The 18,554-nt window shown below is 36.5% G+C and overlaps 1 protein-coding gene across 12 annotated transcripts in view; it reads left to right on the top strand.

Moving 5' to 3' along the window:
- Window positions 1-18,554, top strand: part of Dgki (diacylglycerol kinase iota) — a 425,847-nt gene that overhangs the window by 249,107 nt on the left and 158,186 nt on the right. For all 12 annotated transcript variants that reach the window (XM_078040589.1, XM_078040592.1, XM_078040591.1 and 9 more), the window contains 4 exons: window positions 6,833-6,888; window positions 7,792-7,854; window positions 11,236-11,309; window positions 14,936-15,047. In XM_078040589.1, coding sequence (XP_077896715.1) covers window positions 6,833-6,888; window positions 7,792-7,854; window positions 11,236-11,309; window positions 14,936-15,047 — 305 coding nt within the window. The remainder of the gene's footprint in view (window positions 1-6,832; window positions 6,889-7,791; window positions 7,855-11,235; window positions 11,310-14,935; window positions 15,048-18,554) is intronic.

Raw genomic sequence — 18,554 nt, 5'->3', positions numbered from 1 at the left:
TATTTTTCTAAAAAGGTGTTCCTTGCAGTGGTTTGCTAAATTCCATCACTGTTGTCACTCCAAGGGACACGCTGCATGTCTTTTGTCCAGGCACTGAAGCTGAAGTGCAGTGTGCCCTGGAAAATTCACTGCCTGCGGTCTCTGTCTGAAACTTTCTTTTCCATCTTGAACTTCTATGTGTCACCCACTTGTCATTCATGATTCAAGTATACCTCCCTCTGGAACACTTTCCTGATCACTCTACCACTTCATCTCACAAAAAATATCATCCATAGTAAAAAATTATGTTCTATTTTTCATTTTTTGACCTGTCACCTCTACTCTGAACTCCATGAGGGTAAAAGACCACATCTTTATTTTCCTATTCCCAGTTCACAGCCTTGTGGCTATCTCCGTTAGTATTTGTTGCAGTAACAGAATGTTTGATTGCAGGACAGATCCCACAGATCAAAGATAAATAGTAGAAGAAGGTACATATAGTGAAGACAATACTAGTTATAGAGGTCATAAATAATACGGGGGTGTTAAGCAGGACTATTGACAGAGGAAGAATATGGGGTAAATTTTCAGAAAGCATAGATGGAAATATGGCTGGGAGATAAAAGAAGAGTATGATATAGTCAAGAAATGAAGTTGATGAGAGCATTTCAGACAGGAGAAAAAAGTACAGAGAGACAATAAACTTGTCATAGGGATGGGTTCGATGAGCAATTAATACACAATAACATTTTTATGGTATTAGAAAAAAAGATGATAATGTTCATAAAAATATTTTTCCTTAAGGGGAGATTATATTGGAAAAAAATGAAAGATTTTTTAGTGCATACAATTTGAATCTAGGATGGTGATGTTATCATAGGCATAGGTTATGAAGTCATTGAACTGAAGTCTTAAAGTAAGTGTCCAATGGAGAGAATATGGAAGTTGTGTGGGGCATATGAAGTTCAAACTGCCTGTTGATTTTTACAAATACAGTTTTGCCCTTGCAAATACCTAATGAATATGTCTCAGGAAAACTGGATTTGATATGCATTTCAGTAAAGATGTTGGAAACAGAGTAAAGGAAAAGTATGGTAAAGATATGCACACTCAATTTATATGTGTGCTTGAACAAGTTTTTAAGATCTGTAGGTTAAAAGACTCCAGTCTGAATTATGAGTCAGGCAGACTTCCTTGTCAATGTACGAGCTGGCATAAATGAATGTGCGTGTAGGTAACATGAGTAATAATCCAATTCTGAAAACTTGGAAATGTATTTTACCATGTGGAGTCTATGTTCTCGGTATCTGTGTTTATAGTTGTCTTTTCACCTCACCTTTAGGTTTGAGCTGCTTTTCTCTTTGAGTATCTCATCAAAGGCAATTTGGGCTAAGATTAGTTGAAGCAAGTGTGCATGCAGCATTTTTAACCAGTGTTTTAGTCAGCTGTTCCCCCGCTGTGATGAAGAGATCTAACCAGAACAATTGTAGAGAAGGAAAAGTTAGGGCTCAGGATTTTAGAGTTGTCCATCCATGGACAGCAGGCTCCATTTCTCTGGGCTTGAGGTGAGGCAGAACATCATGGTGGAAGAGTGTGGCAAAAGGAAGCAGCTCACATGCTGATCAGAAAGCAGATATATATATATATATATCATATATATATATATATATATGATATATATATCTCATATATATCATATATATATGAGAGAGAGAGAGAGAGAGAGATATCTTCGCTTACCAGATACAAATATAATACCAAAGCCAAAGCCACTTCCCCAGTGCCCCACCTCCTCCAGCCACACCCCACCTGCCTTCAGCCACTACTCAATTAATCCCATCAGGCGAGCAATTCACTGATTAGGTTAAGACTCTCATAACCCAATCATTTTTTTCTCTGAACCTTCTTGCATTATTTTCATGTGAGCTTTTGGAGGATACCACATCCAAACCATAACAACTAGTCCTTATGCATTTTAAAGCAGTGAATTATATCAGATAACAGAAGTCTTATAAATTTTATATTTATTTTAAAAAGTCTAAGATTACAAGGGTGCATTTATGTCACTATAAATACATAATACGTATTTTGTTTTATATTGTATACATTCAGAAATATAAATAATCATACACGATCACTTTTTGACTACTCATTCTATATTTCAATGTGATTTGGATTTTTTTATCCAAAAATGAAGAACATAGGATTGCTTGTCTTTTGTTTCACATACTGGGTTTTATAATATGTATGTAGAACTGAATTTACATGAGCAGTGCCAAAGAGTGGCATCTTGACATGCCTCTGCAGGGGTATGGTTTCATGATTCCACTTTTATGTGCTGTTCCATGGAGTAGTCTCTTTGTTACCTGGGAGATTTCACTCCTAAATTTTGGTCACTGGGCTTCGCATGTTCACAGGTTTGGAATATCAGAATGTTGACTTTAAAATCATAATAATTGTGTGTCACTTAAGGAAATACTAAGTATCTGAGACGGTAAACCAATATGTGTTTCATGAGCCCTTCCATGAGCTTGGATTATTTGGACTCTTGGGTAACTTGATGCTGGGTGGAGATCTGTGGCAACAGATGGATAACCACCTGAATTCTTTACCTATATTCTTTCCTGGGAAATAACTATAGGGGGACAAAGGGATGGGGCTATTGTCTGTAAGCTCTACAGAGAAAAGAAGTATATAGGAAATTGTGGTGTGAGCTAAGCAACCATAGAGGTGCTTTGCAACAATAACCATCTTTGAAAATGTCTATATATTTAAGGTGGTTAGGAATTTAGAAATGATCTATGTGTGGAAGGCAACTGCGATGTGACTATTTATACACCAGTCACCGTTTGTCTTTGTAAGAGGAAAGCACTACAGGAACAAGGTGACTCATGTATTTTGGACTTCCTCCTTTCTTGAAGACACAGGTGTCAGGAAGGCCATCATACCGGCTCAAATAGAACAGTCTCTGGGCGTCATTTGCAAGGGCCATTAAAGGAGAAAGGGGAGAAAAGCTTATGAAGAGTAAACGAATAAACTCTGTAAAGTGAGCTAATATGCTTTTGTCAGGCCCTCCAAAGACCTAGAGGGTGATAACTGGACTGAAATAAACATTTGGAAGGAACTGAAAGCTATATCTGCAAGGCCAGTCACAGACAAAAGCAGGGTTTTAGGATCCCCATTCTGATGGCTCCTGTCATGCTATTGTGTTGGATATAAGCCTGCTGTTAATACGTTGAGTCAATTGAATGGATTATACCCACAGCTCCATCATCATTACAAATGGATTATATCCGGAGCTAAATCATTTAGATGATTTAGATAATAAGATTTGGGAAATTTGAGCTAATGAGATTTAGATGAGATTTTCGGATTTTGAGTTGATGCTATAATGAGATGAGGTCTTTAGAGATCTCGGAGGGAGTGAATATGTTTTTCAAATGAGAGGGATGTGGATTATGTGGCAGACAGTGGACAATGACTGTAGCATTTTGGCTTCCACAACCAGTTGTCATCTGGCTCTGTCAGCTGTGTTACCTTACATGGCAAAAGGACTCTGTGATGTGATGCAAGTTAATGTATCAGGTGACTTTAAGATAGGATGAGAATTCTAGATTATCTGCACGGACTCAACTAAAAACATGAGCTCTTAAAAGCAGAAGAGGAGAGCAAGTGGGGAAGTCATAATGATTCAGAGTGTGAAGACTTGATGTTCCATTGCTGACTTTGATGATGGAAGGGATCAGGAACCAGGGAATTCAGGAAGCCTCTAGAAGTGGGAATTAATCCTGGACACCATCCAGCAATGAGAGAGAACTTCCGTCCTGCAACCCTAAGGAGATGGATTCTGCCAACAACCTGAATAAGCTTAGAAGTGAATCTTTCCCATGGACCTCAATAAGGGTTCACCAGTATGACACCTTGATTTGGGTCTTATGAGACCCTAAGCAGAGTACCCAGGAGAGCCTCGTCCAGAATTTTGACCTGAAGAACTCTCAAGGAAATTAATGGATGTTGTTTTAAGTTGCCAAGTTTATAGTGATTTCTTGTGGCAGGAATAAAAAAATTAATAAAGCTACCATTGGTGTTCAGTCACACTATGAACAGAAGAAAGATCTGAATGAATCCAGGGAGTGCTTGGGCCTCACTGTCTGACACCACTTTTTGCAGAGGAGGAGAATGGGCAACCCAGGAATTGGAGCAGTGTATCAAGGATCCTCCCACTGTTGGAGTCTTGGGATATTATGAGAATTGCTAGCCTTTCTTGAGGGTGGTCTTTCATGTTTATCTCAAAGCAACCAGCAGACACAACTTCCTGAAGGACCGAGAGCTCTTACACTTTCTCTCTGACGCTTTCCCAATTCTTTATTCTTCCTTCTGTTTCTTGATGTAGTTGGAGTCCTCACTCTTGGTCCTCCCTGAAGGCATACCAGCTCCTGTGCATGCACACAGACAATCAATCATCCTAGCTCTTTTTAAAAGCCAGTGGGAAATTGCTGAATATCGTTGTCTGCAGGCTCTTCCTGACTTTCGTGTGATCTGGCTTCCACTGGAAGTGTTGAAGCTCTAGGTCTAAGCTAAAACATCTCCAGCTGCCCCTTGTTTGTGAATCTGTTTTTTGTTTGTTTGTTTGTTTCTGTTTTGCTTGGAATAGCATAGATGTGGACATAGGAAAAGAATCCAGCTGTCAAAGGCCATCAGGGTGTGTGTCACAGCATAATATGCAAATTTCTTGTCCTGGGACTAAGAGGATTCCCTTGAACCTTTTCTAACCTCACACCCAAAGCATAAGTGCAAATCTCCTACCTGTTTACCTTATGTCTTTAACACCTCTCTGAATGTGAGGTGTCTTGATGGATCTCTATTTTTAAATTCTTATTTCATGTTATTTAGTGACTTCACTAAATACATCTGAGGTGACTGGTTTCCTCAAATGTGTGCATGAAATCACCAAAAACTCAGCTTAGTTCTTAATTTTGTCATCATTTGGGGAGATCTTAAAGATAGAAATAGTCTGTCTTTTGAGAGGAAGAAGAAACTATTCTTTAAAAAGAAATATTTTTTCAGCTTCTGGAAAAACCTCATTGCAATATAAATATTTTCAAACCATAAATTATAAAATTAATAAATGTTAGTAGTTGACAGATGATTCACTTAATAGCTATGGCATCAATGCCCTGAAAAAGTTCTCTGCCAGCATTGTGGCTGCTGTTTTCCCTTGCCTGTAGCTTGCTTAATAGCTGGGCCTGAGTTGTTGTTGTTGTTGTTTCTTTTTTAATTAGTATCTATGTACTCATGATAAATTGCACAGTAAAAAGGTTCTCATTTTACCTCTGGTTTCATAAAGTGAGACAGTTAATGTAAAGGTACATGCAAATGGTACCAGGTAAATCTGATTCAAAAATAGATAAAAATGACATGTTGTTCAACAGCCACATTTACTTGCACTAGACCTAAAATGTGAAAATGGTTTATTCTCAGGCCAAGCATGGGAAATCAGGATGCAGATCAATTAATGCCATTTTCATCTTCTTTTTTTTTAATGTATAATTGAGCCTTCATTTCATTTTGTTTCTAGGGTTAGAGAACTTAGAACAGAGTATAGAAAAGCTTTGATATACAGAAACTGTATATCAATGAAGACAGCTCTCCAGGACCAATCTACAAAAGTTTGTAGCTCTCAACTTGTTTCCATGTCATGTGCTGCCATGATGATGCAATAATCATGAAAATAATCTAAGAATCATTTGTCTAGGATTATTTCTTGAGGTCCTAGGCATGTTGTTTGGTCTTGGAGAGTGAACTCTGTTACTCTTCAGGGTGATGGCTGGGATTGGCACTCACAAACACGGTTAGCTTCAGCCTGTCATCCTGCTACCTATCGAGAAATGACTGGGAGAAAGACCTAGACTAAGAAGGAAATGATGGGTGTCTGGAATAAAATAGTAGAAGGCCGAATGTGGACAGTAGTTTCTTTTAGAATGTCTTAAAACTTTATTGAAGAAAAACATTTGAGAAAATTATAGTTAATTTGGGGATTTTATAGTCCCTTTAATTCACATGAAAATTCTGACACCCATTTTTGTTTCATCTTTTGGGGTCTTCAAACTTTATAGCATACAGAGGCAAAATCCAAATTAAAATCATTTTTAGTCAAGGCCTTTGCTGTAATAAGCCAAATCCATTCAGTAGACCATCTGTGTGTGTGTGTCTGTGTGTGTGTGTGTGTGTGTGTGTGTGTGTGTGTGTATTCTCCATCAAAACAAATAATTTTCCAAGGCTTGTGACAAGCAAGAACAGATGGTAGTGCAGAAATTTTATAAAAGCAAACTCTCCATTAATTTTTATCTAAATTCTCCATATTTGATTACATTTGGAAGTTGTGTATATAGTTTATGGAAGCAATGTCCTGTAGAAGTCAATGAAAATAATCACTTCTTTACCTCCTATCATCTCTCCCTATCATCTCTTTCCCAAATTCCTGCCAACCTGCTATTTGGAAGAGTCCAGAGTGTCGCAAGCTTTAATATTCATGAGACTCACCACCATTCCTAGTCTCTGCATGCAGACTTCTAATTTAGTAGGTTTAGGTAGGGACTAATGATTTGCATTTATAACAAGCTGCCAATTTGCTCTGATGTTGCCAGTTTGGAGCTAAACATTTTTAGCACTGGGCCACTATATTTCCCTGAAGCCTAGGGAAAGATGATTAAAAAAACAAAAACAAAAACAAACAAACAAACCCAAAACTGCTCAAGGATCTTTTGGCCCTATAGTTTAAGGTAGGTCTGGGGGTAAAACTGCTAATCTCTAATGAGGTGCCTATAACAAAACTACCTTTCCTCTTTCACAGAGGCAAATCCAGAGAAATTCAATAGTCGTTTTCGAAATAAAATGTTTTATGCAGGGGTAAGTACATATTTCATTTTATAATCATTATATGTTATTTAATATTAATTCAATGACACTAATTATATTAAAAATTATAACATATCAGACATTTTTATCTGTCTCTATATAATTACTATTAATGTCTTCATTTAAGAATGAAAGTAATGGTGTGTTTTTTTAAGTTTGTTGTCAGAAAGGGAGTTGATATTTATCATCTCTGAATTTTAAAGATACAAGGCTTCATGCTGTATAAGAGTAGGTGATATTCAGGGAGGCATATGGAAAACATCAAAACCAATGTAAGGACTGGGGAAATCAGGCAGGTAGTTGGAAAACTGTATCGACAGACTGAAAAATGTATAAAGAGTCTCAGATAAGAATGTCATTTTCACATGTACACATTGATGTTTGGATGAGAAACTGACAGATTGACAGAACATGGGAAGAATTTCATGGAAGCAGATATGAAATTAATGGAAAACCCTTCTTTTCCTCCTCAGGAAAAAGTCATCCAAAATATTAATTAAGAAAGTACAGTTTATTCCTCTGCATAGAGGGAGTCAAAAGAGGTAAAGCAGGGCATTCTCAGTGGCAATGCTAAAGATTATTTTAGCATCTAACAGACCAGTAGGACAGTCAGGGAGGACAGCCAAAGTCATCTTCACACTGACCCTTGGAATTATCCAGTTTTTCACCCTCTGTCTGTAGTCTTAAATTTTACTAGAGATTATAGTTTGAAAAACAAAAAGAAATATTTCAACTTGATAATCATTTTCCTGCTTTACTGTGGATTCAGCAAAAGGAGAACTTGTTATATATTTTTGTATAATTTGGAATCATTGGGAACTGTCTATAAGATGAAAGTGGGATATGGAAAAACCACTTAACTAAGTTTTTTGTTTTTCCCCTTATGATGTATAGGCAGCTTTTTCTGATTTCCTACAGAGAAGTTCTAGAGATCTATCCAAACATGTTAAAGTTGTCGTAAGTATTGAATATGTCAGTTCATTTTTTTTTTTTTGCCTGTGAATATGAATGTCACAAGAAACAACTCCTAAATAACAGTGTCTGCGTGGATTAATCTCTTGGACTATGTGTGATTTAGAGATCGCTTAGTGTGGTTCACTCAAGCAGTATTTATGAATACTTATCATGTCTTGGGCACTGGCTTAGTTGCTGGAATAAAGATGAGTATAAAAACTAGTTTCATTCCTGAAGAAATTCACAGTCCCGTTATGGAGAAAGCCACTTAAATCACTGGAGCATAATGTAATAAAGTTATTCAACATACGCACAAGATGGTGGTATCACAAGGGGAAAAATAGTAACCTTGAATATGATGGCATCAGGATGACCTTCATCAAAGAAATGATGTTATCTGGCTCTTGAAGTGTAAACAAAAGCTCACCAAACAAATGTCCTTATTCCAGGACTGTCTGAGAGGACTCCATTTTAGAACAGGGCCTTGCCTGAATTTATTATTTTGTGCTAACTTACCCATTAGGCTGGTCAGGTTCCTCACCGCTGAATGGAATTTTCAAATTTTATTTCTTTTTCTCTGCCCCAGGTTTAAGATATCTACTACTTGGAGGAAAAGGAGAGATAAATTTACCTTTCTCTAGGTGCTGCATTTTAAAACAGCTTAAAATTAGTTAAGAAAGACAAAATGTTTCTTATAGGAACCAAGTTAAGTAAATGGATGGATGGATCTTTGTTGTGTGTAGTTGCATACATAAATGAAGAAAAGATAGAAGGAGAAAAATATAGAAATGGGGAAGGATGTGTAGTGACACAGTAAGGCTTGGATTTATCATGGCATAGGTGAGGAATATGTGATCAGAGAAACTGGGAAAATATATGCATAAAAATAGAGAAAAACATGATATTAAGCTAATAAGGATATAGAGGAATACAGAGGAGCATGAGAAGATACAAATGAAAATCTGTTATCATCAGTAAAGCACATATGAGATATGAATCTCCTAAATCAGTTAAATGGGAAACAAAGCCCATCACTCTGGTATTAACAAACCTTGGCATCATTTGCATGTGTTTTGGCTCTCATATGAGAAGTGTCTGTCAGAGATGGAGAATCTTGACAATTCAAATATTTCTTTCTTAAAACTAGATGGAAGAAATACCCAAATCCATTGTACTATGAAGTTCTTTATTTTGATAAAACTATGGTTAATAAAGTTAAGTACCAGCAGCATTATACCAAACTGCCCATTTCTTCTTCTGCCTGCCACCCAGCCAAAAATGACCATCACTACCCTTCCAGTATTTTTTACATTTAGAGGAACATTGACAGTGCCTGCCAAGAGAGCTAGTGAGTGCTGGGCATAAATTTTCGGATCATAGATGGGCAGTGGACACATTGAATGTCAGTAAACTGCTCAGGAGAGAGGACTGAAACCAATCTCTGCATATTTTCCTAATCACCAGAGAGTCTCTCTCTCTCTCTCTCTCTCTCTCTCTCTCTCTCTCTCTCTCTCTCTCTCTCTCTCTCTGGCAGTCCTTTTAATGATTGCTTCATACATGGGCAGCTACATAGCAAGGATTAAAATGAGCTTGCAGAGAGGCCAAAATAGCAGCAAATCACCAGGAAAAATGTAGAATCAGCCAATACATGTAATATTCCAGGTGGAATAGCTTTGTAATCTTATGTACTTTTAGGAGGAGGAAAAAAAATATTAGAAACAAAGTGTAGGGATTTGGGATTCAGTCTTAGGTTTGCCTTTCCTAGGAATCTGACTTTGATTATGTCATTGAACCTTTGAAACACCTTGCTTTTCCTGCCTGTGAAACAGGCATAATAAGATATGTCTCTTAAAAAAACCATATTTGACCACTGTTGTGTGACATAGGATACCTCTGTAGTGAAATTACTGCATGTTTTGACCGTGAGATAGAAAGGATGGAAGGTGAGCTCGAATGATCAGATGTGTACACCATCGACCACCTTCTCTTTGCCACAGAGAGCAGTCAGTGTTTTAATATAGTCATCTACACACTCTTTTCAAGTCCTTAAAGCAGGAGGCTTTATGTTTGCTTAGTAGTTGAGAGTTCTCTGAAACCACCTTTGACCACCACCTAGAATTTGATTCCTATCTAAATTACATTTGAAAACATTTCATTTATTTACGTCTATAAGCTTTCTTGGAAGCTATTTTCGAGCATGCTCATGAAAATTAGGTTGTATAAAAACAGCCAGGAAAAGTTCCGGGTGCTTAGACAATAATCTTGAGTGTTATCAAAATCATTACTACTTAGTTTAAAACTTTGCCTAAAGAACTCCTCAAAAATTATCAGGGACTTTGGGAATGCTTTACTCCTCTTCCCAAAAGAAAACAATAACAAGAAAATTCTGGGATGAAGCTATGAATAAAGCAAATAGAAAAGCAGACTTTGTGACTCTGACCACTGAGGAGTCTGTAGCCCTGACTGGAGTTTTTGTCTTTTGGTCTTTGTCACTAGTGGGAAATGAGAAAGGCAAAGGGAAGGATCTCCTTTGATTAGGCAGAGGATGCTACTCTTTGGGGAAAGCACTGACAGATCAGGGAAGCACACAGAGGCGCTGAGCAAGGCTGGCCTGGGCCTTCGAGACCAGAGTCATGTCAATCAAAAGCAAAGCAGTTTCTTCTCAGAAGTCCAGTCCACTTCTGTTACAGATTAAATATTTAAAAAAGTAATCACTTGTTACTGTTTTATATTTTCTTGGTCTAGTATTCCCATACTCATTTCACATTCATGAGAGTTATTAATTATTTCATTCAAAATACTGACTTCCCTGTGGCAAGGATCAGATGGCCTGTTGGAGCTTATCCTCACTTATAATAGATATCTTTTTAAAAACTTGAATATGCATATCTTTTAAAAAGTGTTCAAAATGTTACATTTAATCTTTTAAACATAAAAATTATCTCAAAGAAAACAAATAACTTGTTTGAATCAGATGGTTGTGGTAGTTAATGCTACTGCCTTCATTTATAGCTTCATTCCTTTCATTCTGGTAAGACTTTCATCGTTGATTCTCTGCATATAAGTATCTAATAATAAATAACCCAAGGTTAAGAAGGACAGTATTTACTGTGATTGTGAAAACAGACACAGTTTATTTTTTTGTCAAATATCAGGTTTGTTTTATATTAAATCAAAACGAAACCCAGCTCTGAACTCTGGGTCTAGTTAAGCTATAAAAAAGTATAAATTTTCAATCATAGTAACTGGCCATCCAGTTAAGCAGAATTAGAGACAAGGGGAATAAGATCATGGTGCCTATTGTTGTCAACCCAGTTATCTTGAAAATTTTCTTAGACTTGTGACAGCTTCAAACCCTTGCTTTTTCTGTTTTCATTGTTGCAGTGTGATGGAACAGATCTCACCCCAAAGATTCAGGAACTCAAGTTCCAGTGTATAGTATTTTTAAATATACCCAGGTAAGCTCTGTTTATATCATATCCTTGGTTTGACGTGAACTTTGACTTGATGTATACCTGTTTTCATAACAGAGACATTTCAGGTATCACCAATAAAAATCAGTTATTTTATGTTTCTATTAGTGTATTACAATCATACATAACAGTGTGGTTCACTGTGACTTATTCCTATATATACATAGCATAATTTGCTTCAATTAATTCTTCATACTGACCCTTTTCTCTCCCTTCCTTCCCTCACCCTCCCTGTCTCCTTTCCTTTCCTCTTCCTCATGTTTATTTACATATACATGTATATGTACACACACATATATATAGGTACATTATAATTATGCATAAACATGGAGTTCATTGTAGTATATTCATACAAGCAGATACCATAATTTGGCTGATTTTATTCTCTAGTTCTTCCCCGTTCGTTCCCTCCTGTCCTCCTTCCCTCCCAATCCCCGACTCTGCTGATCTTTCTTCTATTTTGTGAGATTTCCTTTCATTTATTCCTTTTTTCTCTCTAGCTTCTGCATATGAGAGAAAACAGTTTACTCTCCACTTTCTGACTCTGACGTATTTCACTTAGCTGATGTTCCATTCATTTATTAGTAAACGACATAATTCATTCCTTTTTATGGCTCCATTGTGTATGTATACCAAATTTTCTTTATTCTTTCATCTATTGACTGACACCTAGGCTAGTTCCAGAACTTGGCTATTGTGAATTTTGCTGCTATAAACATTGGAATGCATGTACGACTATAATGTGCTAATTTGTTCTTCTGGATAAATTCTGAGGAGCAGAATAACGGGATCATTTGGTGGTTCCATTCCTAGTCTTTTGAGGAATTTCAATACTGATTTCCATGATGGTTTTTGCAATCCCACCAACAATATATAAGTGTTCCTTTATATATAAATAATATCCATCAAGAATATAAGTAATATTCTTGACATTCTAACTGGAGTGAGATAAAGTCTCATTGTAGTTTAGATTTGCATTTTTCTGATTGCTAATGATGAACATGTTTGTTTCTTAAAATATTTATTGTCCACTTGCATTTTTTCTTTTGAGAAATGTTACTTTAGTGCATTTGCCTATTTACTGATTGGGTTATTTGTTGGTTTTTTTTTTCTGGTGTTTTTTAAGTTTTTCAATATACTCTGTATATTAAACCTTTGTCCGAAGAGCAACTAGCGATGATTTCTTTCCATTCTGTATGTATTTTTCACACTCTTATTTCCTTTGGTATACATATCTTTTTAATTTAATGCCATTCCCCTTGTTGATTCTTGGTTTTATTTCTTCAGTTTCAGCAGTCGTATTAAAGGAGCTGGTGTCTGTGCTTATATGTTGGTGTGCTGACCCTATCTTTTCTTCCATCAGCTGCACAATTTCTGTCTAACTCCTTAGTTTTTCATTCACTTTGTGTTGTCTTTTTGTTCAGGTTGATAGATAAGGGTCTGTTTCCATTCTTGGAAGACTCCAACACTCCACAGGAAAACATCTAGGGCTGACAAATTTGGTAAAATAGAAGGATACAAGAGCAGCATTCAAACTCCATGGCTTTTCTATGCACCAATAATTAACCCCCCCAAAAAAAGGAATCAAAAAACATTCACCATAGCCTAAAAACAGACCCAGGAATAAATGTAACTGAGGAGGTGAAAGATCTGTACAATGGAAGTTATAGAATACTGAAGAAATAAATTGAAGAAGACATTAGAAGATGAAAAGGCCTTCCATGTTCTTAGATAGGCAGAATTAATATTGTCAAAAATGGTCATATTACCAAAAGTAATCCATATAATCTGCATCAAAATTCCAATGACATTCTTCACAGACTAGAAAAAAAATAGTTCTAATGTTCATATGGAAGAATAAAAGGCCCAGAATAGACAAAGCAATCCTGAGCAATAATAACTAGGCTAAAGGATCATAGTACCCAAAATCAGATTATACTACAGAGCTATAGTAACAAAACCAGAATGGTACTGGCCAAAAACAGACATGAGACCCAGGGAATAGACAGTTGAGAAGACACAGAGACAAACCTACATGGACAAGAGTTATCTCATCTTTGAGAAAAGTGCCAAAAGCATAAGGTGAAGAAAAGATAGATTTTTAAATGTGTGATACTGGGAAAACTGGATAGCCATTTGTAGAAGAAAATCAGTTATCTTAATGGCTCATGAAAGATTTTCAGATGATAATTTTATTCTCCTACCTGGTTTATCTAGTGTTCTCTGTGATAGGTGGTTTTGTGTGTCACATGGCATTCTTAGTCTAGACTCATCCAGCCTTAACAGACCCCAAACCCCTTTTGATTGGAACATTTTCACTTAGTTCTCAATTACTACCCTCCTACCCCTACTCTGCCTCCTCTAGGAGTGACAGAAGTGAATAAATTTTTGTTCTCAGTTTCCCAAAAGCTATTAGGAAACCATCCAGCCTGATTCATGTGTGGATTTCATTGCCAGGCGATTGCTTTGAAAAAATAGAATCAATTAGAGAAGCATTTTCTAGCCAGGATGTCAATTATCTTTGGTAATATTACATAACTCAGAAGAAAGTAATATTTAAGAGTAACTAGTCTCAAAATAAGCACATTACCTCAGCAACATCAAATATGATTCTTGGCTTCCAAGCCAAGATTTTGGAAGGCATGGATCTCTAACCCTTTGTTACCCACCCACTAACCAACTTCAGACACAAAATCTGCAGATAAAGTTTACTGAGACTGAATTTAATTAAAATGAGAGTTCTATGTAAATTTATGTCTGTGAAAACACATCGTAGTCTCCTCATTATTCTTGGCAGTGCTCTGTATAGTCAGTTGCAGTCTCATTCCAGAGATATCTTTAGCTTAGTTCTGTAGATGGCCTAGATTCTCAGGAAACATTGGCTAGTAGCATTCTGTATTTTTTTTCTTGTTCTCTTCTCCTTTTTTATCCCTACACTCCTCTTTCTTGGACCTTTTATATTCTCTTTCCTTTACTTTTCTAATGGCTTTTATTTCCCCCTCCTATTCTGATTTTGTCTTTCCCCATTCTTTTTCCTCTACTTTCTTCTTTAGTTGTCTTTTCTTCTCTCATAGACCTTTCTTATCTTAAAATCATGCATATTGTGGTGAATGCTACCCATCTCCATTCCCTCTCTCTTAAATTAGTATGTGTGTGTCTTCCCTTAACACTAATTCTGAAACCACCTAAAGAGAATTCATAGGAGAGCATAGAAACAGACATAATCCTAAAGTGAGAAATGTTGATAAATAATGAGGGGAAATTTGGATACTACAGGATGCTTTTGTTGCAAAATTATGGCCATTTTTGCAGGATCGTACCTTGGAGTACGATCATTTCAGAAAATTCAGAAAATTCATTTTCTTTTCATTTGAAAGGTGTATACCAAGAGCAGAAAACTTTACTTATACTTAATGAGCATTGGTTCTAACTGTAAATAAGTAACTTAGATTTGAGTTAAAATGATGCATAAGTACAATTGCACGTATTTATGGAGTTTATGTGAGGTCTTGATATATGTATTCATTACTTTAACTGCCAGTTGATCTCTAATGACAGAATCATGAGCATAATAGAGTCTATTTATTTCTATTTTTCCCCTTATCCTGCAGATATTGTGCTGGCACAATGCCCTGGGGAAACCCGGGAGACCACCATGACTTTGAGCCTCAGCGTCATGATGATGGCTATATTGAAGTCATTGGATTCACCATGGCCTCTTTGGTGAGCAGTACAACTATTTTGTTGAAACAAAATGCATTTAAATCATAGAGTTTATCAATTTATAGTCCTTATACAGTATAAAGTTGCTTAGGAAAAACATGAAAAAGTGAAAACTCATGAACGTGTGATTGAATTTAAAAATATATTAAATTAGTATCATTTCATACTTTTCTTAATTTTCTACCAGAATAAAAAATTTTCATGCTAATTAAAAAGCAATATCCCACAGAAATATCCCAGCACTGATGTAAAAACCATAGCATTTAGTACTTTTTGGATAACTGAGTACTAGAATATTTAGGCAAAAATTCAATTGGTTATTTGTGTTCAACTTCATCTTGCTTACTTACTTGTGCATGAGATGGGCATATCCATTATCTCAAAATATTTACATATAGAAAGACATCATTATCGTGACTTTAGTAAATATTCACTTGCTACAATATTGAGATCACTTGATTTTTTTCAATACTGTTTGCTTGTATTAAATGGTAAATTTGTAATAAAAGTATGTTTTCAAATAGGTTTTATCTATGCATTCCTGTTAGTTTTTAAATGAGGGAACCAATTAAAATTATACTATTATTTTATCTTGTGTAAATCAATCTATGTTATCAGTTAGAAAAAAACAAATCAAGATTAAAGCGTCTACTTGAAATCTTTGGTTAGTACTTGGTTAATTAAACCTTGTGCACAAGAGCAAGGAGGTTGTACTTCTCCTTCAAAATCAAGCAAATGGATCTCTTTTCAATCCTCTTGTGAATTTCAAATGACTTCCTCAATCATCTCCAACAGTGAAGCCTAACAGAATAACCTACAATGGTCATGGCAAGAATCTCCATCACTTGAGTTGTGTTCCTTGTTCAACTTGCGATCTCTAGAATGACATAGGTTGTTATAGTATGAAAGACGGAGATGGACCTACTTTTTAGGGTCATGGCTCATATGCTGCTGTTTCTCACCGATGCTTTGCATGGTAATTACAAGGAAGATACATCAAAGAAAAAACACGATTAAGTTCAGACAGGAGGTGTGCAAGGAAGTATTATGCTGGCATATAGGGAGAAAAAAACCCAAACTGTCCTTATGTGTTCACTCATTCATTCATTCACTGATCCAGTGGACACTTATTGAATGGTTACCATGTGCCAGAGCTTCCTGGGCCTGGCCATGAGGTGGAAGGCTGTCAAGAATTGTCTGAGGGATGATGTCCCTTGTGTAACCCCAGCAGAGCACAGGGATTACCAGATACTTTCCTTTTGCCCTTAGGGTCAAAATTTAAATCCTTTCCCTGTCTTTGACATCAAGGTTCTCTCTGATTCTCCAGCTTTCCCCACGTCCATCTTTGCTTTCTAGCCCAAGTAGCTTATCAGTCAAGCAGAGGTTCCAACATCCCCTTGTTCTTCCTCTCCCTTTAATGTTTCTTGACTCTTCACCTTCTACGGCTTCTCAGTCTATGTCTGTATTTCTTCATGTGGTCTTTTTTGGGGTTGTTTGTTTACAATGAGTGTCTGAGCAGAAGAGATGGGCAGATTAAAAAGGAGGAGAGTTGAACAGAGGGACTCTTTATTCATAGTGCACTAAGTTTATAGGAAGCGACAATTTCTCAGCTGAATAATGAAGGACAAAGAAATGGTCACCCATAACAGAAAGAGAAGTACTTGGAAGGGGCCCCTTGATAGATGTGATATTGGCAGAGGAAGCTGCCAACTTGTGCCTTCCAGGCAGAGAAGAGCACACATATGGTTTCCTTGTCCTCTGGACCTTCTGCAGGTGGCTCCCTCTGGAGAAGCCTGACCAGGAGCCAGAGGATACAGAGGCCACCAATACAGTCCAAATAGATCAGCTTCATAAGACAGAAAGGAGGGTAGGGAGGGCTGCAGAGGCAGCTGGGAGAGGCCAATGATGGGCATCCATCACTGCAGTTCTGCTTTGCCGGGACTGAGCAGAGAGCCAGATCCCTGCAGCTGGCAATGTGGAAATGTGATCCATGGAATGAATTTTACCAGGAGGAGAATGGGACTTGGCATTCTGGAAAAAAGGGAAATTTACAAACATTTGCAAGTATAAGAAATTATAGTCCCGTATGGGAACTAGAAGTCAGTAGCTTTATGTAGTATAAAGGTAGGGAGAGAGTGAGAGTGGGTCAGATGGTGCTGGAGAAGTACAAGGGCAAGATCCTAGGGTGCATAAAGAATTTACCAAGGGGTTTTTACTTTATTAAGTGTAACTTGGAGTTAATAAACTTTTTTAAAATATATTTTTTTAATGGGAAGATTTTAATATAAAAATAGAAAAAGTTATATAAAGGACCCCCAAGTACCACTACTCGGCTTTTATACTAATCGACTCATAGACAATGATACTTGTTTCTATCTCTGACTTTTACCCTTATTCTATTTTGAAAGTAATTCCAGATGTTATGTTATTTTACCAGAAAGACTTTTCTTTATTTAAAAAATCCCTCAGTAATGTTATTTTATCTAAAATAAATTGTTGAATATCACTGTATATCTACTTAGTGCTCAAATTTCTAGTTATCTCTGAAATGCCATTAGTTTTCTTACACTCTATCTCTCTAAATCAGGATCCAAAAATAGTTTACACATTCTGTTTGATTGATAAGATTTTCAAACCTGTATAGATTATTTTCTAATTCTTATTTTTTTCCTTTTTTGTTTGATGACAAAACCTGGTCATTTGTTTGGTAAAATTTGTCATTTGTTTGGTAAAACCTGGTCATTTTGTTTGGTAAAATCTCCGAGTCTGAATTTCACTAATATCACCCCTGAAGTATCAGTTAACATGCTGTTCTTTCTTCTCTGGTTTCAGTAAATTGATAGTTGGCTCAAGATACATTTCCCTGTAAACTGGTATATGTTAAGCTTTCCTAATCCAAAAATTCAAAATCTGACACTTACTGAGTGCTTTTAGATTTCAGAGCACTTTGGATTTTTAGATTAGAGATGATCCACTGGTAAAGACTATGCAAATATTCCCCAATCCAAAAACATATGAAATTTGAAACATGTCTGGTCCCAAGCATTTTGGATAAGGGGTGCTCGGCCTATAGGAGGTTCTAGAGACATCATTTATATTTTCCAGAAAATCTCTTTGTGGGAGTGTTTTCTTCTTTCAAAGGGGATGTATAATAAGTTGTTGTGTCTCTCCTCTATTTTTTAATGTTAGCAGATATTGATAGTCATTGTCTGGATACAACAATCATTAGGGATTTTAAAAGAGTGATATTCTAATTCATTGGAATGTTTCTTTAAAGAGAGGTCTCTTCACCTGCTATTTGACCACTTAGATATATGCTTACATAGGAAAGGCAGGATAAGAGATTTTTTTTTCTTTCTATATTTTCAAAATAATGAGTTGGTTCTGTAGCATCCTCTGATGGTGATTGGATTTAAAACAGCATTGAATGTTTGGATACATCCATCAAGAATTAGGCTCCATGTGTCCTCCCCATGAGTCTGGTTGGGCTTGTGAGTGCCTTGAGGG

This window comes from Ictidomys tridecemlineatus, chromosome 2 (genome assembly GCF_052094955.1).
Source record: "Ictidomys tridecemlineatus isolate mIctTri1 chromosome 2, mIctTri1.hap1, whole genome shotgun sequence".
In the NCBI taxonomy this organism is placed as follows: domain Eukaryota; kingdom Metazoa; phylum Chordata; class Mammalia; order Rodentia; family Sciuridae; genus Ictidomys; species Ictidomys tridecemlineatus.
The sequence above is the reverse complement of the archived record's forward strand: the minus strand, read 5'-3'. Positions and strand labels throughout refer to the sequence as shown.